The 27,845-nt window shown below is 39.4% G+C and overlaps 1 protein-coding gene across 1 annotated transcript in view; it reads left to right on the forward strand.

Moving 5' to 3' along the window:
• SCN11A (sodium voltage-gated channel alpha subunit 11) overlaps positions 1 to 27,845 on the forward strand; it is a 123,660-nt gene that overhangs the window by 77,020 nt on the left and 18,795 nt on the right. Inside the window, exons 17-25 of the mRNA XM_064496730.1 lie at positions 508 to 637; positions 1,666 to 1,904; positions 5,389 to 5,577; positions 7,612 to 7,959; positions 9,195 to 9,626; positions 17,276 to 17,389; positions 18,100 to 18,214; positions 20,868 to 21,022; positions 24,628 to 24,801. Coding sequence (XP_064352800.1) covers positions 508 to 637; positions 1,666 to 1,904; positions 5,389 to 5,577; positions 7,612 to 7,959; positions 9,195 to 9,626; positions 17,276 to 17,389; positions 18,100 to 18,214; positions 20,868 to 21,022; positions 24,628 to 24,801 — 1,896 coding nt within the window. The remainder of the gene's footprint in view (positions 1 to 507; positions 638 to 1,665; positions 1,905 to 5,388; positions 5,578 to 7,611; positions 7,960 to 9,194; positions 9,627 to 17,275; positions 17,390 to 18,099; positions 18,215 to 20,867; positions 21,023 to 24,627; positions 24,802 to 27,845) is intronic.

Below are 27,845 nucleotides of genomic sequence, written 5' to 3' on the forward strand. Positions count from 1 at the left end.
GTAGGTAAGAATCAGTTAACTCTCAGACACTGAGAGAGTACTTGAAGTTTAGTATATAGATTTGAGGATATTTATTTTGACTATTCTTTTTTAGTTACTGATTTTTTCACAATCTTTTTAGGCAGCCACTCAAAGCATTCACTGTCTGGCCCCAATCCACCTTTCTAAATTTATCTCCCACTTCACCCCTTGCAGACATTGTTTCTAAACTACTCTTTTCATTGCTTTCACACCCTGAACCATTGCTTATTAGTTTTTGTAAAATTTTGTTTGCTCTTTGTTGACAATGAATAAAACACAGAAGCATGCGTACATAAGAAATATGAATGTTCAAACCGTATTTCTCTTATCTATTAAATGTGAATTAAGAAAACTGAACATTTGGCATGCCACGAAGTTGAAGTGAGGAGAACATCTTCACTGCATGTGGCATTGGAACAGAGTAGTTTGTCAAGTTTTGAGGAGAGGATGCCCCTTCCCTTAGAAGGGCCACGCCTTCTCTTATAGTCACACCTCCTAGAGCAAACCAAACGACTGTCCCAGAATCTGTCAATGGACTACAGTGATGAGCACGGAGACCCCTTCCAAAGGCAGAGAGCTCTGAGTGCCGTCAGCATCCTCACTATCACCATGCATGGTAAGTTTTGCCTCCCAGGCCAAGGGGGAGCCTAACTGCAATGATGTCCTTCCCTTCTTCCTCTCTCCAGCCCCCGAGAAACCTCCTGCAGCCCACTGTACTTCCTGCTAAGTGTGACTTCCCATGCTTCTTTGGAGCATGTGAGCAAAATGGCTTGGAAGAAGTGGACCTATCCTGTGGGTCCACCCTTAGCTGACACTTGGGTAGTGGTGGGACCAAGAGTACCACTGGGATTTCCTGATCAGGCCAGGCCATCACAGGAGTTCTCAGTGACAGTGATGGTCAGCCAAAAAAGAGAAGACATAGAAGTTTCCAGGAGGTGACAGTTGTCATTGAAGTTAGAGTAGGAATCTGGCATGGACAATAGAAGACTTGTGTAGACAGGCTGGAACCATCTGATGGACCTGATTAACAACAGCAGCTAACAAGGACTCAACTAAGGGGTTGGTGTTTAACGGCAAGACTCAAGTCCCAGCAAGGATAGGGTTAAATAGATTCTTAGCACTTTTGAGCCCATTATATCACCTCATTTGTCCTGTGTAAGTCCCTGAAATTGTGGGGAAGTTAGGGGTGCAGCTGCTTTCTGGCCTGAACTCAACCAGCTGATAGAGTGCCTTTTGTTTCATTGCTTACAGATACCCCTGCCTGAATGTCTCCTTGTGCCCGGAGCCCTGGTAGCTTCCTGTGGTGTGGTACAGCCATCACCATGGTCTGCCTTGAGTGAACATAACTTGGGCTGTGTTTATCTCTCTTATGGGTTCACAGCCAGTCAGTGTTGACTTCCCCATCTATATCTCTCACAGTGCAGCCCAGCTCCCAGATGCTCATTATAAGTATAAAGACTTGATGAACTTGCCACATGGAAGTTGTATGTAGGAAGCCTGTCAGCTATACCACTCAGTGCCCTTCTTGACTGATCACGTTGTAGTGATGCTAGGGAAGAGGGAGGAAGCAGTGCACTCAGGCACAGAGGAGCCAGACTGGTTCAGAGCTAGCTCCTCAAGTGCTCTTTCATTCTCCTTCTCCAGAACAAGAAAAATCACAGGAGCCTTGCCTCTCGTGTGGAGAAAACCTGGCATCCAAATACCTCGTGTGGGACTGTAGCCCCCGGTGGCTGTGCATTAAGAAGGCCCTGAGGACTGTGATGACCGACCCCTTTACTGAGCTGGCCATCACCATCTGCATCATAATCAACACTGTCTTCTTGGCCATGGAACATTACAAAATGGACCCGGGTTTTGAGAAAATGTTGTCCACGGGGAATTTGGTAACTTCAGGCTTTTTAAAATATAAAACATTCAGAACTTTGAATATATCTTGCCACTGCCTTCTGGCCTGTAGTGTTTGTGTAGAGATTTCAAACTTTGAATTATAATTCTTGTTAAGCCTAAACATTTTGTGAGTGGCCTAACCTAACATAGGTCTTTGGTCCCCTTAAGTGGAGTAGAGGGAAGAGATGACTGTTAGAATTTTATTTTTACCCAGTTCAGTAATTTTCCATGGGCCTGTGTTGGCCCTCTAATATTAAAGAGTCATCCTGTGGCGAGCCAGAAGCAAGGAGACTTGTTAAAGGTCAACTATTTCAGATAATCAAGAAAATATTGACCATATTCAGAGACCCATGACGATGAGTACCATGAGCCCCAGTGACACTGATGACATCATTTGTCACAAAATAATGTGAATGCCATTACTACGTGTTACTCCCCTGGAAAGAGTCCCCTAGAAGCAGTAAGAGGTTTACTTTTCTAGAAGTGGGGGTTTGAGGCCTGTGGGGTGGGGTGAGGTTTCAGACTTGAGCCTGCTTCGATATATTTCTCATTGGATGGATCTAGTCTCAGTTAAATTGGGGAAACTAAAATAGGGTAACAGACTTTTCAAGAACTGTTCGCTTTAATCTATAGTTCCCGCAGAAGACATTTCCCCCAAGGGAAAATTAGTCTCCCAAATATCAGAAATAACAAGTAATTACCCAGTGAATGTTCTACCCTAATTTTCTAATGAGTTAATTAGCTAAAAATCTTACCAGAATATCTAGCCCTTTCTTTAAAGTTTCATTTTTCTGATTTAAAAGGCAGTGCTTGTTTTTTTAAATTATTTTAAAAATAAGGAAAAATACAGATAAGGGAAATACAAAGAAGAAACTCGTTTCCTGTGGTCTTACTAGCAAAGATGATCATTTTTTAGCATTGCAGAGTATTTTCAGGCAGTATGTATATATGTATGCATTTTTTTTAAAGTTTTTTTTTTTTTTACATTGACAAGAACCCATTGTATCTATTGAATCAGAAGCTGATCCACAGAGCTACTTTCATGCATCAGTTTTAGGATGGTGTAGAACTGTAGATAGGTGCATGTCACCCTTGGTTCCACATCCCTCCCAGGAGGAGCAGGACATATTGGGATTGCAGTATAAAGACCAGGTTGGGTCTCCTTACAGACAGTCTGCATTTAATTTCCTTTCTCCATGCTGCCTTTGGGAAGAAGTACCCTGTGGGTGTACATTGGTCAGATTCAATTCCATGTTGCACCATAAACCTAACACATGCAGTACCTTCAAACAGGCGGGGGTCTTCTGGGCTCCAGGCAAGTGTGTTCAGCTCTCTCCTGTTGAGGTATCCCAGAATGGCCTCTCCGTGTTGTTTCACTTGGAGGCACAATGCTGTGCCCTCAGGGCCACTGTCCCAACCTCAACAAGTTCGGCAGACCCATCTTTTATCACCTTCTGGTAGATGGAGTTACTGGATAAGTTCCAGAGAATAACCAAAGAACCCAGAGACATCCCCCTGGGCAGGGCTTCCAAATTGCAGAGGTGGTCTATCCAGTCACTTCGTCTGCTGGTCCAACTGTGGGAAATGACCAAAGCGCCCTCTCAGATTTCCCACTGACCAGGCGTCCTGGGTGCTGAGGCGAAGTTGTATTTTGCAGTTGAAACTGACTAATTAAGTGACATTCTTCTTCACCCTCTCCAGATACAGAAGGAGGCATAGGGACATTTGGTATCTGAGGACACAGGCAGCAGCTGGGGTCCTGAAAACTGAAGAGTAACACACAGAGCTGCTTACATAGCCTATGCTTCCACACCATGTGCCCCATTCTCTAGACATGCACTAAAAAGTAGCAGCCACCTCATCTGTTGTGCCCCCGTAGTGGTGGTGGATGGAGGCCTTGGAGCCCTGAGCTCCAGAGAACACATTCAGACCTCCCTCTTCTGATGAGTGCATCAGGATTAAGCTGGTCTGTGGAGATCTATGGACTAGATTTAAGAATGGACTCTGCAGACTTTGGGATTGTTTGAATCAGGGGAGTATGTTGAGCTCTCTAGAAGCTATAAATAGCAGTTGAGTTGGATTGCAAAACCAATGGTCCCAAAGCATCTGGGGATGCTGTAGGGCTAAGATACCTAAAGCCTAAAGGAGACAGGAGGAGGAAGAGCGAGTCAAAAGGGGATAGGGATCAGTCCAGCCCAATTAACCGGAACAGGGAACTCCATGTGCTTTTAGGCACAGATTGTGGCATTGGGCAGGGGTAGGCAGCAGTGTTTAAAGGGAAAGTTTAAAGCTTTGAATTTTCTTTGCCACCCTTGATTTCTTTTTATTTGCCTATCCTGGATTTATCTTTGCCCAACCTTTTATTTAGCTTGTGCCATTTTATTTTACAGATATGTTTTATAAATAGTAAGTCATTGAATTATTTATAAAACTACATCATCTGTTACTTTTAATAAGGAGATGTAATCATTTATGGGTTGTTGTTGCTTTTTCTAGAACTGAAGAGGAGAGTCTTATAACTGACAACATTTTTAAAGGCTTTAACCTTTTAATATTATCATATTATTGTCATACTATCATTTTTCTCATTTCTGTTTAATTTGTGTGTGTGTGATAGAGAATGTGTTATTTGCTATGAAGAAATGCTTTGCTTTATCTTCTGCAAAGATAACAGATTCAACATTTTGCAAATTTCTTAAGCCTGAATTTATCTAATTGTTAAAGACAAAAAACTAATTTTTCCCAAGGAAAACACATAGTTTAGTACTTTTTAAACGCTTGCCCTTCCTTTTAATTCTTTGATATTTTGTTCTGGCATGATGTGCCATGCATTCTAATGAGTTTTTAGGATTATATTCTGACTCACTAATCCTCTTTTCAACCATAGCCAATCTAGGATTTATCCTATGTATTAGGTTGCTCAAAGACATTTTTCTGTCCTTGGTACTATTTTTCAGTTCTCTGCTCTGGGCCCTTTTTAAATTTTTTTCTGATCAAGCGGTGTTGAGATTGAGTGATTAGGTGAACTCTTCCTGGATTCTGGTTTATGGACAGTATTTAAATTTAGTTTCAGGGCTGTTATGTACACCCCCTGTTTTGAAGTTTTTGTTAGTATTTTGAAGAGAATTCAGAAGAGGAATTGCTTGACACTTTCTATTATTCTTCCATCTACCAAGAAGCCAATTTTGCTTCATTTTCAACAAAATGGGAAATAATATTTATTCTCCATCCTGATGTTTGTGAGCTTGGTGACACTGGAGTGGCACCGTAGAAAGGGGATGGAGAGAGGAGCAAAGGTAGAGTGAGGTTCATGCTATAGTGGTAAATGGTTCTTTTTCATGAATTTCAGGGTGTATTGTATCAAGCATAAGAATACATTTTATTTCTTTGTAACCTCTGTAATTCCCTTGGACTGTTCTTAAAAGTGTATCTGCAAGAAGAGGTAACTTCCTGTTCTCATTTTTCTTTGTCTCACTGTAGGTTTTTACTGGCATTTTCATGGCTGAAATGTGCCTAAAAATCATCGCACTAGATCCCTACCATTACTTTCGCCGAGGCTGGAACATTTTTGATAGCATTGTTGCTCTTCTGAGTTTTATAGACGCGATGTTAGCTAGTACAGCTGCAAGGAAACGAAGTTGGATGTTATTCCTTCGTTCCTTAAGAGTGGTAAGGCACTACTTTCTTATCTTACTGAATAACTTAGCTGCCAGGATTTGGAGAGTCTTGAGTAAGTTCAGTGGTTATTTTGGATAAAACTTTACCATCTTATCTTAACCTGAGAACCAAAACTGCACTCCTCCCACCCAGGTCTTTAATAACCCTTTTGAGTCCCAGGGTGTCTTCTACCAGCTGAACCCCTACTTTTTCCACCTGCCTTCTGTAACACACAAGATAACCCTTCAGGCAACCCGATGCAAAGTTGTGTCTTTCAGTGTCAGGACTATGCTCCTTGCTTTGTGTACAACCCCTCCAGTTATCTCTTCCCCAATGGAGCCCTGAGCTAGGCACCCTCTCGGCGGGGTTCATCAAGGGGTGTAGCCTACAGAAGCCTACGAGGGGAACCAGTGCTGCCAGCAGATACTGTCTCTTAAGGTCCCTCCTCACTGCTGCCACTGTCATGTTCCTGTTCTGCAATCTTTGCACTCCATCTGTTAACCTTTGGAAGCATCAGGGCAACCTTTGCGAGTACCTGCTGTGAGCTGACACAAGGGGAGGCTCAAAGATGAGGAAAGCACTGCCTTCAAGGAGTTTGCAGTCTAGGGAAGATACAAGACAGGCCCAGAAATGACCATGAGGCACAGTAGAGTATGGCAGACCCCGCAAGAGGTATGGATAGAAAGCTACAGAGAAATCACATCTGAGAGGGGACTGGGGAAACTGTGAAAGGTGGCCTTTTGTCCTCTTTCAAAGATTTACTTTTTTTTTTTCTAATGTGGATAGGATTTCTAAGCCTGTAGAATAATCACTTATTTGATTCAGTTACCTAAGCATATATTTTATACTTGGCATATGTTAGAAAATCACACTGCTTAAAGTCAGGCATAATTAGGCTGTTCCCTAAACTTTTATTGGTGCTTAGGTGAGCAAAATTACATTTGTATTACTATTGTTTAGGCTCATTACAGCCATGCTCTGAGGCAAGGAACTCTGGTGTTATCTGTGTATGAGAACAGAACTATGATTTCTCCCTGAGATGCCCACCGCTCTCCTCTGAGTAGACAGTGGTGGTCCTTCTCTTATGATATAAGTCTTACTGACCTGGAATATTTCTAGCCCTAAATAGTTGATATTTAACAGGAGTATACTTTGGGGTGAAACCACGGTTTACATTGGAAGTTAATATCAGAAAGAATCTATGAAACTAGTTGTTGTGTTTTTTCCTAAGGTTATTGTCTCCTATGAGGTCTGTCAGTTTCCATGGAGAAAATTTCTCCTTGGAAGAAGAGCATGTCTTGAGTAGCTGAGTGCCTTTTCTCTCTTAGGTACAAAACATCATGTTACTCTCATTATTGTTACAAAGTCTATATTCAAACTTGTAACCTTAATTATATAATCCAAGAGTTAGCAAACTTTGTCTGTAAAAGGCCAGATCGTAAATATTTTCAGCCTTACAGGCCACATGTTCTCTGTTGAAACCATTCAGTTTTGCCATTGTTGCACGAAAGTAGCTGTAGACATCAGAGAATAAATGTGTTCCAATAAAACTTTATTTATGGACATGGAAATTTGAACTTCATATAATTTTCATGTGTAATGAAATATTTTTCTTTTGATTATTTCCAATCATTTAAAAATGTAAAAAACACTCCTACCTGTCAGACCATATAAAAACAGCCAGTAGGTTGGATTTGACACTGGGGCCAGAGTTTTTGACCCTTGGTATATTATATAGGGTTCCAAAACATTCATTTTATTTAATAAATATGTATGCTGAATTCCACCGTTATGATCCTAAAGTGTTTATCATTAAAAAATTAGACCAAACTATTCCATTTTTAAAACAAAAAGTAGATACAGGTGAATATTATATTAGGACATGGTGTTGGTGACAATGTTTAAGATGAATTTGGCTTTGAAAAGATTTTTGATAGTCATAAATGCTGTGTTTTGGGAACATGTCATTTGAATTATAGCTGAGCAGATGGAATTTGTCCTTAACTGGCTTTTCTTCCACTTTTTGTTTATTGTCTGTTTTTACAGCTGAGGGTCTTCAAGTTAGCCAAATCCTGGCCAACTTTAAACACACTGATTAAGATAATTGGCCATTCTGTTGGGGCCCTTGGAAACCTGACTGTGGTCTTGGGCATTGTGGTCTTCATTTTCTCAGTAGTTGGCATGCAGCTTTTTGGCTCTCAATTCAGTTATAAAAAGAGTAATTCGGAAGAACCCCGACGCTGGCACATGGGGGATTTCTACCACTCCTTTCTGGTGGTATTCCGCATCCTGTGTGGGGAATGGATCGAAAACATGTGGGAATGTATGCAAGAAGCTGATCGATACCTGTGCGTTATTGTCTTTCTGCTGATCATGGTGATGGGAAAACTCGTGGTGAGTGTCTTAGTTTTGTTGTTGTTGCTGTAGTTAATACATGAACTAAAAAATGCATTATCTTCTTTTGCAGCACTTCACTAGTGAAAATTGTTATTCTAAATATGGAACTATAAATTTATTGTATGTAAAAATCTGCATTTGAATTTGGTTTGAGGGAACTACAGTAAACATGAAACAAAACCTTATCACGTAGTACTCATGAAGACTAATGCCCCAATGTCTATTCTACGCTAGGTAATTATTCAAAAACCATTGATTTGCTGATTTGCTGAGGTAGGGGTTTTTGACTGAATTTGGTCAGTAAAATGTAAAGAGATGTCCCCTGAGGAAGGTTTCTTGTTCTTTAAAAGAAGATGATGATGGAGGAGAAGGAGGAGAAGGGATAAGGGGGGAAAATGGTCCTTTTTACCTCCTCTGGGCCTTTTATGACTGTGGTTCCTGGTAGAACTGCAGCCATTATGGGACCATTAGAAGAACCAAACTAAGACGAAGTCAACACTGAAGAACATAGAGGGAAGGTGGAACAAACCTATCGTCAGGTCATAATTGGTCCCCTGTTTTAGTGTCAATCATCTTGTCATGTTACATTTTCTTATTGTGTAAGCTGTGCTAAGTCTGTTACTTGCAGCTGGAAATGTGGATATTTATGGAGAGGCTAACTAGGCGTACACCAGTGAGGGTGTGAGGAGACAGGAGACAGACAGGGATACCTGAGCACAAGATCTTCAGAATCAAGTTGGGGCTATAATGCAAATCTATCCATACATAATAGCTTTATCCTAAGTACCTTATAAGTGTTGTTGATAGACAGTAAGAGATACAAGAGATCAGAAGATCAGATATCACCCAAGGGAGTGGAAAGGGAGCACTAGGAAGACATGGTACTTGAGAAGGGCACTTAAGTAGCAAAGAGGACTTAGCAAATAGAGGCTCTCTGTACTCCTTAACTTCAGTTTTTCTTCAGTCTTATCTTGATGTCTCTAAACTTCCTCAGTCTTCTGTCCTCTTTATTTATTTTATAGATGAACTTTCTTGGAAGACAGAAGGACAGAGAACTCTTATTTGACTTTGTTTTGGGTCTTGGGGAAAAGTTCTGGAAACCTACTTATTCTTTCCTTTGCTAATTTTTTTTTTTAATAGTGGAGGTACAATTGAACCCAGGACCTTGTGCATGCTAAGCATACACTCTACCACTGAGCTATAACCCACCCCTCTCCTTTGCCCCTTCCCAGGTACTCAACCTCTTCATTGCCTTGCTGCTAAATTCCTTCAGCAATGAGGAGAGAGATGGCCACTTGGAAGGAGAGGCCAGGAAAACCAAAGTACAGTTAGCCCTGGATAGGTTCCGCCGGGCTTTTTGTTTTGTGATACATACTCTTGAGCATTTTTGTCGCAAGCAGTACAGGAGGCAGCATTTACCAAGGCAAAAAGAGGTGACAGGAGGCCTTGCTGCAGAGAACAAAGACGTCATTCCCCTGGTTACAGAGATTAAAAGGGGCCCAGAGACCCAGGAGGAGTTTGGGGTACTGACTTATGCACCAAAGACCTTGAGTATCGGACATGATCGGACTTGGTTGGCCCCACTTGCAGAGGAAGAAGATAATGCTGAATCTCCTGATGAAGATAAGACACAGTGTGTCACACAACCTGAGGCTGGAAAACAGGTATGAAGGTTCACACGTAGACTTAGATGTTGTCTAAAGCTAGAGTTGCCATGGGGCACCGGGTTGACTGCCCTGTTCTGAGCACTGTGCAGAGATGATAAGGGTATAAAATGTACCCTTAGTTTGTTGAGTGGCTGCCCCTCAAGACCAATATACACATCCCAGGGCTGGTTCTAATCATGGTCGTGCACATGTGGTACAGATGGGAGGTGTCAGGGAGATTCAGAGGGGAGCAAGATCAGAGTGGGCTGGGGCAACAGGGGAAACAAGTGCCTTTGGTTGAGCCCTGAAAGAAGAAATATAGAGTTTGAATTGGCTGAAAGGTGAGGAAAGGGAATGTGGAAGGTTAAAAGAGTAGCATAGCGAAAGAGACAGTGGTGGGAAAAAAACTTAGAGTCTCTGCAGGGACCAGTGAGGGGCTCATGGGTGAGAAGTGGTGAGAGATGAGGGCTGTCAGGGAGTGGCAGGTGATGGATGTCCTAAATGGACACCTACAGACTTCATTCTGGATGCAGCAGGGCTGTTTGTATATTCCTGAGGTTTCCATAATGGTTGTAACATACTGCATTCCCACCCACCAGCAATGTACAGGAGTTCCATTACTCCATATCCTTGCCAATGTTTGATGTCATCAAACATTATGTTTTAAATCCCTTTTAAAATTTTAACCACTGTAATAGGTTTGTAGTGGTACCCCACTGTGGTTTTAATTTTTATTTCAATGACAAATAGTGATATTGCATAATATCTTCATTGGTGATGTATCTATTGCTCACTTTTATTGAGGGATTTGTTTTCTTATTATTGAGTTGTAAGAGTTTATTACATATTCTGAATATGTGTAAGTCCTTATTCTGATATGTATATTGCATATATTTTCTGTCTGTAGTTCACCTTTAATTTTCTTAATGGTATCTTTCAATGAGCAGAAATTTTCAATTTTGATGAAATATAATTTATCAGTATTACCACTATGGTTCATGTGTTTTGTTTCCATTCCAAAAAGTATTTAAAAAACCTAAAGTTTCAAATGTTTTCTTTGAGGATTTTATAGGCTTAATTCTGAGGTTCAAGTCCATAATGCATTCCAGTTTAATTTTTATAAATGGTATGAGTTGAGTCATTTTTTCCCTGTATATATATTTAGTAATTCTAGTACATTATATTGAAAAGACTATTCTTATCCCAATGAATCAACTTATTATCTTTGTTAAAAATCAATTGTATGTACAAAAACTACTAGAATTAATCAAAGAATTCAGCAAGGTTGCAGGTTACAAGATTAACTTTCAAAAATCAGCTGCATTTCTTTACACTAATGATGAATCAACAAAGAATTGAAAAGAAAGTAAAGAAACAATCCCCTTTAAAATAGCACCCAACATAATAAAATACCTAGGAATAAATCTACCCAAGGAGGTGAAAGACTTAAATACGGAGAACTATAAAACATTGATGAAGGAAATTAAAGAAGACTTTAAAAAATGGAAAGATATCCCATGCTCCTGGATTGGAAGAATCAATATTGTTAAAATGGTCATATTTAATGCCCAAGGTAATCTACAAACTTAATGCAATACCTATCAAATTACCCAGGACATATTTCACAGAACTAGAACAAATCATAATAAAATTTATATGGAATCACAAAAGACCTAGAATTGCCAAAACATTACTGCAGAAAAAGAAAGAGGCTGGAGGAATAACCCTCTGAGACTTCAAATACTACATAGCTACAGTAATCAAAACAGCATGATATTGGTACAAAAACAGACATATGGACCAGTGGAACAGAATAGAGAGCCCAGAAATGAACCCACAAGCTTTTGGTCAACTAATCTTTGACAAAGGAGGCGAGAATATACAATGAAATAAAGACAGTCTCTTCAGCAAATGGTGTTGAGAAAACTGGACAGCAGCATGTAAATCAATGAAGCTAGAACATTCCCTTACACCATACACAAAAATAAACTCAAAATGGATCAGACTTAAACATAAGACAAGATACAATAAACCTTCTAGAAGAAAACATAGGCAAAACATTATCTCACATACATCTCAAAAATGTTCTTCTAGGGCAGTGTACCCAAGCAATAGAAATAAAAGCAAGAATAAACAAATGGGACCTAATTAAACTTACAAGCTTTTGCACAGCAAAGGAAACCATAAGCAAAACAAAACGACAGCCTATGGAATGGGAGAAAATATTTGCAAAAGATGAAACTGACAAAGGCTTGATCTCCAGAATATATAAGCAGCTCACATGACTTAATAAGAAAAAAACAGACAAGCCAATCCCAAAATGGGCAGAAGACCTAAACAAGCAATTCTGCAGTGAAGACCTACAAATGACCAACAGGCACGTGAAAAAATGCTCAGTATCACTAATTATCAGAGAAATGCAAATCAAAACTACAATGAGGTATCACCTCACACCAGTCAGAATGGCCATCATTCAAAAGTCCACAAATGACAAATGCTGGAGAGGCTGTGGAGAAAAGGGAACCTTCCTACGTTGCTGGTGGAAATGCAGTTTGGTGCATCCACCGTGGAAAACAGTATGGAGATTCCTCAAAAGACTAGGAATAGACTTACCATATGACCCAGTAATCCTACTCCTGGGCACATATCCAGAAGGAACTCTACTTCAAAAAGACACCTGCACCCCAGTGTTCATAGCAGCACTATTTACAATAGCCAAGACATGGAAACAGCCTAAATGTCCATCGACAGAGGAATGGATAAAGAAGTGGTATATTTATACAATGGAATACTATTCAGCCATAAAAATGACAACATAATGCCATTTGCAGCAACATGGATGTCCCTGGAGGATGTCATTCTAAGTGAAGTAAGCCAGAAGGAGGAAGAAAAATACCATATGAGATCGCTCATATGTGGAATCTGAAAGAAAGAGAGAAAGAAAGGAAGGAAGCAAGGAAGGAAGACAGGAAGGAAGGAAGACAGGAAGACAAAAGAAAAGAGAAGAAAAGAAAAGAAAAAGACAAATGAACATAAATACAACAGAGAAACAGAGTCATAGGCATAGAATATAAACTTGTGGTTGCCAGGGGATTGCGGGGTGGGAAGGGACAAATTGGAGTTTGAAATTTGTAGATACTGACAGGTATATATAGAATAGATGAACAAGATTATACTATATAGCACAGAGAAATAGATACAAGATCTTGTGGTAGCTCATGGTAAAAAAGTATGCGACAATGAATATATGTATGTTCACGTATAACTGAAAAATTGTGTTCTACACTGGAAATTGACACAACATTGTAAACTGACTATAACTCAATAAAATAAAATTAACAAATCAATTGTGTGTGTGTATATATATAGATATATACCTTTTTATGAACTCTTAATTCTGTTTAATTGATCTGTGTATCTATTTTATAGCCATACTGCACTGTCTTTATTACTGTAGATTTATAATAATTTTTTAAAGCAAGTTACATAACTTCACTCTTTATCAGATTTATTTTGGCTATTGGGCTGTTGTAGTCCTTTGCATTTCCTTATGCATTTTACATTCAGCTTGCCAACTTTTCATAGGAAAGACTGCTGGGATTTTGTTTAGAATTGCATTGAATATATAGATCTTTTTGTAGATAATTGGCATCTTAACAATATTGTATGTTCCGATTCATGAACGTGTATAGTTCTCCACCTATGCAGATTTTCTTTGATTTCTCTTAACAATGTTTTGTAGTTTACAGTGTAGAAGTCTTGACGTATTTGGTTAAATTTACCCCTAAGTAGTTAATGTCTTTATGATATCTTAAATGGTAATTTTTAGAATTTCAATTACCAAATGTTCATAATTAGTTCACAGAAATGTAATTGGCTTTTGTATTTTGACCTTGTGTCCTGCAACCTTGGTGAACTGACTTGATAATTCCAAAAGCTTTTTTTATAGATGCCTTAGAATTTTCTATGCATATAATTATTTCATCTTCAAAGATAATTTTACTTTTTAAAACAATTTTCTTTTTCCTTGCCTTATTACATTGGTTAGGGCCATCAGTTTAGTGTTGACTAGGAGTCATGAGAGTGTATATATTGCCTGGCTCCTGATCTTAGGTGGAAACATAAAGCCTTTCCCCATTAAGATCTTAGTTGAGGAAGTTCCCTTTATTCCTGGTTTGTTAGGAGGTTTTTTTTTTTTAAACCATTAATACATATTGAACTTTCTGAAATGCATTTCCTATATTTATTGGTATAATCATAGGGTTTTTTTTTCTCATTTATTTATTTTTAGTAGAATTGAGAGTTGGGGCAATCTTAATTTTTTTATGTATTTATATATGGTATATATATATATGGTCTGTCTATGTATATAGATAGTAAACCCATATAAATTATACATATAAATATAAATCAATAGAAAATAAATCGAAGGCTACACATAAATACAGAAAATGTAAATTACCAATAGGATATTCAGTCTCACTAATAGTTTCTTGTTTATTTTGAATGTTAAATCAACTGCGCTTTCCTTGGATTATCCCTACTCAGTTAAAGTATATTATCCTTTTATATATATTTGGATTCAGTTTATTAATATTTTGTTAATAATTTTGCATCTCTAGGTTTTTCCCTTGTAATGTGTCTGCCTGGATTTGGTATCACGTTAATATGGACCTCATTAAATGAGTTGAGAAGTCTTCCTCCTCTTCTTTTTCTTTTTCCCCCAGCTTTATTGAGATATAACCACCATAGGACCTTGTGTACATTTAAAGTGTACAACACAATTTAGTACATATATCTATTACAATATGATTACCACTGTAGCAGCAGCATTAGTAACATCTCCATCATGTCACATAATTATCATTTCTTTCTTTGTGGTGAGAACATTTAAGGTTCACTATATTAGCAACTTCAAGTATATAATACAGTATTGTTTACAATAATCACAATGCTGTACATTAGATTCCCTGACTTATTCATCTTTTAATTGGAAGTTTGTACTTTTAACTAACATCTCCCCAATTCCCCCACTTTCCAGCCCCTGGTAACCATGATTCTACTCTCTGTTTTTCCAAATTCTGATATTTTAAGATTCCACATATAAATATCATAAAGTATTTATCTTTCTCAGTCTGACTTATTTCACTTGAACATAATGTCCTCAAGGTCCATCCAAATAATGTTACAAACTATAATTGAGATTTAATATTGTTTGGAAAATTCTCAGTTATTATTGTTTCAAATATTTGTTCTGTTCTTTTCTTTCTTCTCCTTCTGCTATTCCCATTATAAGTATATTATATCTTTGTAGTTTCCCTACAGGTCTTTGGTATTCAGTTCTGTTTTGTTCTGTGTTTTTTCTCTTTGCTTTTCAGTTTTAAAGGTTTCTATTGAGCTGGCCTTGAGTGCAAAGATTCTTTCCTCACCGGTGTCCACTCTACTAATAAGCCTGCTAATGGCATTCATTAGCTCTGTTAGAGTGTTTTTGATCTCTAGCATTTCTTTTTTATTCTTTCTGAGAATTTCTGTCTGTCTGTTTAAATTGCTTGTATATTCTTGCATGCTTACATTATCCAGTAGAGCCTTTAACATTTTAATCATAGTTATTTTAAATTCCTAAAGTGGTAATTCCAACATCTCTGCCATATTGAGTCTAGTTCTGAAGCTTTCTCTGCCTCTTCAAACTGCATTTTTTGCCTTTTGGTATGTTTTTAAATTTTTTCTTCATTGTCAGACTTGATGTACTGGATAGATGGAATGGCTGCAGATAGGCCTTTGGTAATGTATTGGTAAGGTGTGGGGAGAATGGAAGAGTTCTGTAGTCCTATGTTTAGGTTTCAGTCTTTTAGTCACTTGTGCTTCTGGACTGTGAACTCCACAGTGTTGCTCAGTACCCCCCTCCCACCCACCACCTTAGGTGGGACAGAATGGCTAGAGTGACCTGGAGTTGGATATTTCCCTCCCTCCATGTGGAAACCTAAAGCTGGCTGCAACTGGGTATTTCCATCACCCAGGTCAGACCCTGATAAAACCCCAGCAGGTTAGGCACTAGTTAACTAGTTTCTTTGGAGGGCAGACCTTGTTAAGAACAGAACGCTCTCCCATTTTTTGAAGCGATTCCTTTTCTACTCCCCTTTACAGAAGCACGAGGGGATTTTTCTCTGATATTCGCTGTGAGAACCTGGTAGAGCTCCAAGAAGTAAAACCCACAAAACTGTGGTGGCCTCCTGAGGGCTGGGTCCCCTGGAGCTTTTTTATCTCTTAGACTTGTGCATACTGAGCCACTGGCAATTTGTCAATAATAGTTCAGGTTTCCCTATCCTGACACTGGTTCCCACAGCTGGTTTTGCTCTTGGGTTTCTGCTCCAGTAAGTTGTGATTCTCTGTACTTGCTTGTCTGTCTTTCCAGCTTGGGAGACAGCAGTTTGCCCTGGATCTCACTTCTCTTATGAATCTAAGATTTGTTGATTTTCCAGTTGTTCCAGCATTTACATCTTAAGGTAGAGTGGAGACCTACATGTCTTCTTACATGTCAGACCAGAAACTGGAAGTCTCTATGGGAAGATTTTAAATTACAAATCCAATCTCTTTATTTGTTATATGGCTATTTAGATTTCCTATTTCTTCTTGAGTCTGTTTTGGTAGTTTTTGTATTTCTAGGAATATGTCCATTTCATTGAAATTATCTAATTTGTTGACATACAGTTATTCATAGTATTTCCTTAAAGTCTTCTTGATTCCTGTAAGGTTGATAGTAATATCCCTTCTTTCATTCCTGATTTTAGTAATTTGATCTTCTCTCATGGTCAGTTTTGTTAGTTTTGTCAACTTTTGTTGATCTTTTAGAATAATCAACTCTTGGTTTTGTTGATTTTGTCTATCTATTTTATTTTATTAATTTCTGCTCATGCTTTTTTCTACTTGCTTTGAGTTTAGTTTTCTCTTCCTTTTCCAGTGACTTAAGATAGAAGTTTAGGCTATTGATTTGAGATGTTTCTTTTATTAAATTACAGCTATTTATAGCTATAAATTTCCCTCTAGGCACTGTTAGCTGCATTCAACAAATTTTGGCATATTGTATTTTCATTTCCATTTATCTTAAAATCTTTTCTAATTTCTTTTGTGATTTATATGACCTGTTGTCTATTTAAGAATATTTTAATTTCCACATATTTGTGAATTCTTCAAATTTTTGTTGTTGTTGTTCATTTCTAATTTTAATTCATTGTGATCAGAGAACATACTCTGTACAATTTCAATCCTTTCAGATTTATTGAGGCTCCCTTATGGCCTAGCATGTTGTCTATATTGGAAGTATTTTATGTGCACTTGAGAAGAATGTGTATTCTGCTGTTTGGGGTTGAGTGTGAGTGAGGATACAGTAAGTTTCACCTCTTAATTATCTAGTGAATTTGGTACCCAAACCATATTGTTTTGGTTATATTACTTATGAGTAAGTTTTTTTTATCTGTTTTGTATAGCCGTTTTCCCAGAATTATTATATGTTCAGTTTTTCCGGGAGCATTTTTAAAAAGTAAAAAGAAAAAGATTAATAATGTCACAATTTTCATAACAAACAGAAAACCAAAAGGAATTTAAACTTGTTTCATCTCAAGTGAGATGTCCAGGAGGAATATTAATTCTATTCTGGGTTTCTCTGTCAGGCTTATGAACTACATCAGAAGAACAAGGAGTCCACCAGTCCAGGAGCTCAAAGTGTAGAAATTGATGTATTCTCTGAAGATGATCCTTATCTGTCAATACAGAATCCCCAAAAGGTAATTTCCCCAAGGTATTCCCAGACGAAACATGGCTCATCCATAACCTTCTCTAAGATAGTCACTATGGGAAAATATCAAGATTTGTGCAGAGCAAACTGCCAGAATTAGATGTTAAGTACAGCTCTAGGCCAGAGTTTCTCAGCCTCTCTACTGTGACATTTGGATAATTCCTTATTGTGGTGGACTATTCTGTGTGTTGAGAGTGACTAGTAGCACCTTGGCCTCTACCCACTAGATGCCCATAGTATCCCCCCCCCCAATTTTAAAAATTTTAAAAGTGTCTTTAAACATTGTCAGAATGTCTCCTGGAGGTCAAGATTCCTCCTGCAGGAAAACCACTGGTCTAGGCCTATTATTCTGGGAGTTGAGGTAGCTGATAATTTCAGTCTCAGTAAAGTGGCCTCCTCTTCTTCACCTGGCTTCTGTATTTAAGATTAGTGGATCAGAGGTAGGATTTGGATAGAAGGAAGTTGAGATCTTCATGTGCCTTGCCTTTCATCAGCCAAGCAAGAGCAGTTAGAGAATTCTCTCCTGAACTCAGGGCTGGTCAGAGCATTAGGAAAGGATCTAACAAGAGGGATGCTTTCTAGACAACCCTCATAAGCTAGTTTCATGCCTAAAAAGTCACAAAATGAAGTATTAGGTACTACCATGGTGAGGGAGGGTGTTGGTAAATGATTCCTCCTTTCCTTTGTTCTGCTGTACAGAAGTCTGATGATACCAGTGTCCTCTCAGAATGTAGCACCATTGATCCACAGGATCCTTTCAGGCAGATATCTGACATGGTTTCCAAGAAGGAACCAGAGAGATGTTTGCCCAAAGGTAAGTGGCAGTATTTCTACATTCAGTTAATGGAATATTTGGATGGTATTCTGTTATTCTTTGAAGCTGTATAGTTTTGATAGATACCTTCTTTCTACTTCTCCTGGAGACAAAAAAAAAAAAAATAAAAAAATAAAGGCCTCCCCTGGATTATCAGGTCCAGGCAAAAAGGATTTTAGGAAATTCTTGATTCAAGTGGGCTCAACTTATACAGCCCCAAAACCAGGGTAGAAACTCTAGAAATTTTCCCTGGAAAACCTACTGGCCAATATTGCTGCCACTTTTTGTAGTCCCCAGGACATCAATTGTCAGGATGTACTTGAGGTCACAGACCAGGAGAATTTGACCATAAGTCTGGGGTTGGCTGGAGTTCCTACCAGGCCCTCAACTCATCCCTCAAGATTTTTCTCTGGGAGAAGGGGTCCAAGATGGTGATGTAGGAAGACTCTGAGCTCACCTCCTCCCATGGACACACCAAATCTACACCTACATATAGATAAGTTCCTCCTGAAAAAGAAGTGTAGGCTGATTGAACAGCTATTACATATAGAAGGACCACATAGAAGCAGGGCGGAAATATGGAGACATGGTATCCATGGGAACACCACCCCCAGTGTAGTGATGTGCAACAGGAAGGGATATTACTAAGGGGCCTGAGTACTGGCTCCCACCTTAGGACACAGCAAAAGATGTCCTAAATGACATCTAGCCTATACTGGAAGGAAATCCATGTACTAACCCTAGAGCTTCTGCCAAATGGGCAGGGAACTGCTGGAGCCCTCTGTGGGGTCCGAGGTACCAGCAAGAGCCTTTGTTTGCTTCCCCCCAGAACTTCGCCCGGCCCTCACTCACTCCAGCTCTGTGTATGCCACCAAGGCAGCCTTGGGCTCAGCACTCCCCAGGGACTGCCCTTAGCCTAGGCCTGCCCAGCCTCAGCAGTCCCACCAAGGTGACCTCAGTGCTCCACAGAGACTGACCCCAGCTCAAGCCCACTCTAACCCTAGCTGCTCTGCCTATGTGGCCTTGGGTTGTAGTGCCCCAGGCATGCTCCAGCCCCAGTTGCCCTGCTAAAGCTGTTAGGCATAAGCAGTCTACACAGGGGACACACCCACACAAGTCCACTCCTTCAGGGCCAGGATAGGTAGCTGTTTCACCTAATTCATAGAAGCAAAAACTAAAAGTCAAACAAAATGAGGAGGCAGAAGAATATATTCCAAATGAAAGAACAAAATGAAACCCCAGAAAAAAAACCCTAAAGAAACAGAGGTAAGTAATTTCCCTGATAAAGAGTTCATAGATATGATCATAAGAATTCTCACCAAACTAGGGAGAAAGATGGAGAACTTAATTCCAGGAAGAACTTTAACAAAGACTTAGAAAATGTAGGAAAAATACACTAGAGGGAATTAACAATGGATTAGAGGACACAGAAGAACAAATTAGTGGTCTTGAAGACAGGGCAGTGGAAATCACTAATCAGAACAGCAGAAAGAAGAAAGAATTTTTAAAAATGTGAAGCGTTTAAGGGACCCCTGGGACAACATCAAACGTACTAACATTGGCATTATAGGGGCCTCAGAAGGAGAAGAAAGAGAAAAGGGACAGAAATGTCATGTGAAGAAATAATGGCCAAAAACTTCCCTAATCTAGGGAAGAAAACAGACATCCACGTCCAGGGAGCATAGTGATTCCTAAACAAGATGAACCCAAAGAGATCCACCTCAACACACATTATAATTAAAATGTCAAAAATTAAAGATAGAGAATCTTAAAAGCAGCTGGAGAAAAACAATCAGTCATATACAAGAGAACCTGGTACAATAAATTCAGACTAGCTTTACAGATGGTTATCCACTACCTTTACTATATGTTTGCCTTTACCAGTGAGGTTTTTCTTCCATAATTTTCTTGTTTCTAGTTATATAGCCTTTTCTTTTTTGTTTAAATAAGTTCTTTAACATTTCTTGTAAGGTTGGTGTAGTGGTGATGAACTCCTTTAGCTTTTGCTTGTCTGAGAAACCCTCTCTCCTTCAATTCTGAATGTTCGCCTGCCAGACAGAGTATTCTTGGTTGTAAGTTTTTTCTTTCAGCATTCTGAATATATTATACCAGTCCCTCTGCTCTATAAAGTTTCTGCTGAAAACTCACCAATAGTCTTATGGAGGTTCTCCCTATAATGCTAATGTTAGTATGCTTGATGTTGTCCCAGGGGTCTCTTAAACACTCCACATTTAAAAAATTCTTTCTTCTTTTTTGCTGTTCTGATTGGGTGATTTCCACTGCTCTGTCTTCCAGACTGCTGTTCTGTTCCTATGCATCCTCTAATCTGTTGTTAATTCCCTCTAGGGCATTTTTAATGTCAATTATTTGTCAGTTATGATTGGTTCTTTTTAATATTTTCTGTAGTTTCTGTGTCTTTGTTGAAGTTTTCACTGAGTCAGACCTGGCACATTATGACTCCTACTCTGCTCTATTGGCCAAATTTTGTCACATGGCTGAGCCCAGATTCCCAGGGTTGGGAAAACGACACCACTTCTTTAGCTGGAGGATTTGTGAAGTCACGTGGTGTGTACAGGTAGGGGTGTGGAGTTGGGCTATGAGTGCAGATTTACTACAGACACTAATGATGATGTGCTGGTCTAATTCCTTGCAGGCCTGAATTGCTGCTTTCCATGCTGTGCTATGGACAAGAGAAAGTCCCCTTGGATCATTTGGTGGAACCTACGGAAAACCTGCTACCAAATAGTGAAACACAGCTGGTTTGAGAGCTTTATTATCTTTGTGATTCTGCTGAGCAGTGGGGCACTGGTAAATTATCATGGTTTTTTGGGGACACTGGGGATCAAGTCAGCTGGGAGGCTTCATTCTGACTTGGCCCCTCATGGGGCTGTGAATGTGGGGAGACCAGGCAGAAGTGGGATCTCTGTTAGTGGATCCACTTAGGCAACAGGATTTTACACAAGTTCTGGAGGCATGCTACAACTGGGAAGTCCCCCAGCCAAAGATGCTATATCTGTGGGAAGCATGACCCACATCAGCACTTTAAAGTGGCTGTTGGAGCCTAGCCCTGGACTCCAGATCTGTCCATTATTCCTGGAGGATTTCTAGAAATTTTCACCATATCCTACATGTTTCCTCCTCTAGACAGCAATGTTCTTACTCTCTCTTTTCCTGAAGACCATAGTGCTGCTTTCTAAAAGGTAAAACATTAGATTTGAAGGCTGCAGGGACCAGATTAGGATATAAGTTACCTTGTTATTTTTTCCACTCATGATCCCTTGAGGGGCAGGACAAAGAGATATTGCTTTCTGTGCGTGACAGATCCTTCCAAAACTGAGGTGTGGTGTGATTTCCAGTGAGGCTTAGAAATAACTGAATCCATCAGCCTTCCTGGCCATATAGTCGTAAACTCCTTTCTGCTCGTTCTCCTTACCTTTTGGTCCTTCTTTCCCCTTCTGCACACACACACCCCCACTTTGAACAACAGTATCATCTCTCTTATCACCTACATGTTTCTCTCTCTCTCCCTCCCATTATGTCTTGTGTCTCCTCTTAAAATGGCCATAAGATAAAACTAAATTCCCTTACTATTTTGTCATGTCAAGTGAATAGAATACTGATTCCCCCTTATTGATTTAGAGTCACAGAACATTTCACAAGAAGTTGCTAGCAGGGGCCCTTTTTCTCTCCCTCCTCTTTGGAGACGGCCCTCACTGTGTCTATGGAGTGTGTACCTACTTTTACTTTAACCTGAGCACCCGATTCCCACACCTCTTTCCTTGCCTTTCTCTTGCCTTACACTCTATGCAGTATGTATCTCTCTAAATAAATCTACCTTTACTCAAAAAAAAAAAAAAGTTGCTAGCAGGGACAATGAAATGTCTTGCTTCTGCACCCCTGCCTTCCTGGTAAGTGCTTTATACCTTTGTAACTCTAGGTGAAAGGAGATGGGCACATACTGGGGCCCACCAGAGCCTGTGATCAACAGACATCCTCGTTTACCTACTTCTGCAATGTAAATTATTCCTGAAACAAAAAAGCAAGTTTCTCTAAAACTATCCCAGAGAACTCCCTTGATTAATTTTTATTGGTAACCCTCAGTCTAGGATTCCCTGTAATCTTCTGGTCATTACATTTCTCTAGCTGTCTACTCTTTCAAGTGATAGGGTTCTTGCATTTATTCCACAAATGGTAATTGTTTACCATGCCCTGTACCAGTCAGTGTGAAAGCAGTGGTGTTGTCAAAAGGTCACAGACACATGCCGCATGGCACCCCATGAGAAAGCATATAATCAGAGAAGTAGCAGAGGTCACACAATCCTCCTGGCTCTTATCTGCCTTCAGATGAGGCAAGCACAGGCTGGGCAGAGTGAGACTGAACACACAATGTAGAGGGTTTCAAGAGTGGGAACCAGGCCCTGTTTCATTGTACATATTTGTAGAGAAAAGGAGACAAAAAACATCCAGTCCCCTGCCACCAAATGTGGTAAATGGACCGGCAGCCCCAGTGCCACCTGGTAGCTTGTTAAAAATGTACAGTCATGGGCCCACCCCAGACCTGCTGAATCAGAACCTGGGTGATTTGGGGCTCATTAGAGGTTGCAAAACTCTGATTTGGGCAACTAGGTAATAATAAGAACTTCCTGGATTAGGAAATAGCCTAGTTATAAATGTATTATAACTAGTTATAGTGTGGGAGCCTCCAAAGCTCAGTTGCTAACATCAGCTCTTCCACTGAGCAAACTCAGATGTGCTGTGACAGCCTGTTGCTATGTTTCCAAAATTAGAGAGGAAATGAGCTTCCAACACCATTCAGATTTGTCTCTCCTAAAGAGAATCTAAAAAACAAAAACAAAAAACAAACAAACAAACAAAAACAAAGCATAAATACAGGACAGAAATAGACTCACAGACAGAGAATACAGACTTGTGGTTGCCAGGGGGGTGGAGGGTGGGAAGGGATAGAGTGGGATTTCAAAATTGTAGAATAGATAAACAAGATTACACTGTATAGCACAGGGAAATATACACAAAATGTTATGATAACTCACAGAGAAAAAAATGTGACAATGAGTGTGTATATGTCCATGAATGACTGAAAAATTGTGCTGAACACTGGAATTTGACACAACATTGTAAAATGATTATAAATCAATAAAAAATGTTAAAAAAAAAAAAAAAAAAGAGGCGAAAAGACAACCCCTGACCTGAGTGAGTTGGGAGGCTAGTAAGGAAGACAGGTGGCGTCTAGGCAGTAATAGCCCGGGGCCATAGTGATACACTCAGAGAAGCAGTGGGGGACATGGGGCCATGCAGGATGGCGTCTAACCCGTTCCTGTGGAAGGACAGTTTCCTATAGAAGATGTGAGCTAAACTGCAATCTAAAGGCAGGCGAGGAGCCAGTGGGGGAGATTAAGGGTCTTCTTCAGTCAAAAGCCCACTTGGGGGTTGGAAGTGAGACTGTTTTATTCTTTTGCAGTATTTTTCCCTAGGGTCATGGGGTTGTGGGACATCCTTAGTCCCTGACAGCAGGGCTGATTTCTTTCTTGCCTTCAGAGTTTGCCCTAATGTCTTGGCAAGTTTAGTGCCCAGGCCCCTTCTCTCCTTTATTTCATCCTCAGTAACACTGTAAATGCCAAAGGGACAGCTTATACCCTAAGTCATATAGACCCTGAGGAACCACACACATGAACACATACACACACTTTGGGTGAGAGAAATGTTTGTATGTATGTGGAAAAGGATCTCTCCAAAAGCTAGGTTGTCTTATTTTTGTAATCACCCTTAATGAAGGTTTAATAGTGAAAATAATTTATACTGGGAGCTCTAGCCCAATGCTTCTCAAACTGTTACATATCGTGGTCCACATACAAAATGATCAGATCTGTAGGAAACACTGGGGTAAGTGGATAATGCTGTCTGTGGTGGACGATGATGAGCCTTAGGGTTGGCAGGATCTAGAGTGTGGGCTAAGGCATTTGAACTTGATGTTATAAGCAATGGAGGGCCACAGAATAGAGCCACTTAGGTAACTGGGAGGATGAAAGAGAGGGTATATGCCACTGGGAGGTTCTGGAAAAATTTACAAGATATTGTTGGCAAGAGTTGAAAGGATTAGAAAGACCAGTAAGTAGTGTGGTTGTCCATTAGGAAGATTATTATTATTTTTAATTCTAGAGGTTAGTGATGAGAGCCTGGGAAACTATAGTGGCAGCAGAAATCTAGAAATAGGATTTTCATTCTTCTGGTTTTACTTAATGAATTGTTTCCATTGGAAAAATTCAGCATTAATACTTTTTAAGTAAAACCTCATCACCAAGAGAGATACTAGTTTATTCAAATAAGGAAGAAAAATAATAAGTAAAGCCAGCAGGGAATTCAACCTGGCCTGTGGCTGTGCCTTATCATTTCAGGTATTTGAAGATATTCACCTTAATGGAAAACCTCAAATCGAAGCATTGCTTCATTGTACTGACAATATTTTCACATACATTTTTATCTTGGAGATGGGTCTGAAATGGGTGGCCTTTGGATTTGGGAAATATTTCACCAGTGCCTGGTGCTGGCTCGATTTCATCATTGTGATTGTAAGTTTACCATCTCTGTGTCTCAGGTAGGCAGTGGGTGCGGGGTGGGAAGGGATCGGGGAGAGGATCATGTGGGAGCTGCTTTTCCTGTGTGCCTCATATGAGTGCCTCTCCAGAATAGTTTTCTTCATATTTATCCATCAGCAATCCAGCCTTCCCTGTGTCCCATTCCTCATGCTTCATACACTCACCACCCCAACCCTTTCCATGATAGTCCTCATCCACTTCTTTCCATAAGCACTGCTTATGTCTGATGTACACCCAGAGTAACTTTACATATCCTTGAGTTTTCCTTCTCCTCCCAACTTTTCATTTCCTTTCAAGACTTCTCAAAGCAGGTTAGCAGCCAACAGACTAGACTGGTCTCCATCTTGATTATAAAGCAACAAAAAGATTATTCAAATACATTTTTTTTTGCATTTAATCTGTACAACAGTGTTTCAAGTTAAGCAGAGTTATACCTACCATATTACATACACACCTACCATATTACAGACAAGGAAACCTGAAACTCAGAGAGTTAGCAACTTGTTTCAGGTGAAATTGGAATTCACACCTCACTCTGTATGACGCTAAGGCCAGTAGTCATCATAGTAGATCGCATTTTTCAACTGCTTTCTCTATAGCATGTACTCTGCCATGTGCCTATGCATTCTCTATTTTAATTATCACAGCCATTTCATATGGTAGGTAAACTAAGTAAAAGAGAGGCTAAGAAACATGTTCAAGATTGTCCAGCTAGAAGTGATGGAGATGAGACTCAAACCTAGTAAGCCTCACTCCAAAGCCCTTGATTTAAATATCTATATCCTTTTTCTCCAGGAGCTAATTAGACTTTGTCTGTGCTATTTAAGGAAGTAGATATAACAAGTGCATAGCATAAGCCATGTGGTCAGCACACCACATGGAGAGCCATAATGCTGTTGGAGGGCACAAATAGGCCATGTGGTTTAGGCATTTTAGAAAGGTGTCAGTGCCATGGGAGCTCCAACACAAGCATCCCCATGTTCATTGTGTGGCACCCTGTCAGTTTCCAAAGTGCTAATTACTGCGCACCAATTGTCTTATTAGATTATAGTGAAAACTCCATAAGGTGATGGACAGATTGGTGTGTCTATTCTAGGGACGTGGTTTACTGGCCTAAATTTAGGAGACTGGTCCTCAAGTTCCTTTGTTTGCTCTCTTTCTGTGTAACCTCAAGCAAAGTGCTTAAGGTTTTGACGTAAGTTTCCATATGAATAAAAATGAGAATGTGGGCTATAAATTACCCAAGTTTGACTAGATACAAAATAGATAACATAAATCTAACAATAACTATTTAAAATATCAAAACAGTAGCCCGATACTACACTGTCAAAAAGGGCACAGGCCCAGGTGGTTTCACAGACAAGTTTTACCGAACTTCCAAGGAACAGTGTTACAGACTGAATGTTTGTGTCCTCTAGAAATTCATATGTTAAAACCTAACCTCCAGTATGTTGGTGTTTGGAGGTGGGCCATTTGATTAAGACAAGAAGGCATTCACAGACCCTCACAAATGGGGTTAGTGATCTTGTAAGAGACCCCACAGAGCTTCCTCACCCCTTCTACCATGTGAAGACTTAGCAAGAAGATGGCTTTAGTGAACCAGGAAGCAGGCCCTCAACCAGACACTGCCAGCACCTTGCTCTTGGGATTCCCAGCCTCCAGACTGTGAGAAATGATACTCTGCATAAGTTTATACATCCAGGCTATGGTATTCTGTTATAGCAGCCTGAACTAAGACAAGCAGTTAACTCCAACCTTATTTAAATTGTTACAAAGAACAGAAAAATAGAGGAGGCTTGCAAACTTACGTAATGGGACTAGCAAAACCTTGATAATGGTGAATGGAACAAAAATGAGTAGAACAAGAAAAGAAATAATCTTATAATGAGATAGCTTTGTAAATCCCAAAGAAAGCACTCAGAGTGTGGTGCACCATTACTGTTGTTAGACTTAGCATCCAACAGACCCAATTCCACCTGAAAGAAGTTGATCCCCTGTGCTCAGGCTTCCTTATCTACAACGTGGTGGTGATGTGTAACACTGCTTGATTCAGAACATTACTGTGCTGATTAAATGAGAGAGAATGTATGTGAATAATCCTTTTATGTTGCTTATTAGTTGAGATTGCATAAAATGATCTTTATAATTTTGGAGTAGAAAAATGTAAAACATAACCACAAAAACTGTATATATAAGTTCAACTATATTAAAGTGTAAACCTTTGTTTTTCTATTCAGCAGTACTATAATTAGAGGTAAAGACAGGCTAGGCCCTGAAGAGAGTATTTGTCATATACATAACAGATAATTATAATCTACAGTATATAAATACTCCCTACAGATCAACCAGAAAAAGACAACCCAGTGTAAGAATGACGAGGATGCAAACAGGCAATTCACAGAAATTCGATTTTCTAATAAATGTGTGAAGAACATATGCATACTAGTTATATCACAAGCTAGCACAGAACTGCATATTAAAATGAGAGACTTCTTTTTACTCATCAGATAGACAAAAAATTTTTAATTGGATAATATCTAATACAAGAAGGATTTAGAAAAATGGAATCTCTTATTACTGCTAATTATTGTTATAGTCAGTTTGGGGAAAGTTTTGCACTATTAAGTAAAATTACAAATGAGCCCAGTTTGCAATCCAGAAATACCACTTCTAGTTATACATCTAAGGAAAACTCTCATGTGTGTACCCAGGAAAAATGCACACGTCCATTCAGTTTGCTGTTGTCCATAGTAGCGAAGAAATGGAAATAACTTAGATATTCACCAAAGGGGAATGGATCCATAAAATATGAATGTTTATATACAGTAATATTTCATAACAGTTAAAAAGAATATATATCAACATGATAAATCTCAAAAACATAATGCAGAGTGATAAATCAAGTCAGGTAGAAATAAAACTAGCAGAAGACTTCCCACCCTGAATAATGTTGTAGAGTGGGAAAGAGTGTGGATGTTTTTGTATCTGCCTGTCTCATCAATGCCTCAGAACTGGAA

The sequence above is a fragment of the Camelus dromedarius genome, chromosome 17 (genome assembly GCF_036321535.1).
Source record: "Camelus dromedarius isolate mCamDro1 chromosome 17, mCamDro1.pat, whole genome shotgun sequence".
Lineage (NCBI taxonomy): Eukaryota > Metazoa > Chordata > Mammalia > Artiodactyla > Camelidae > Camelus > Camelus dromedarius.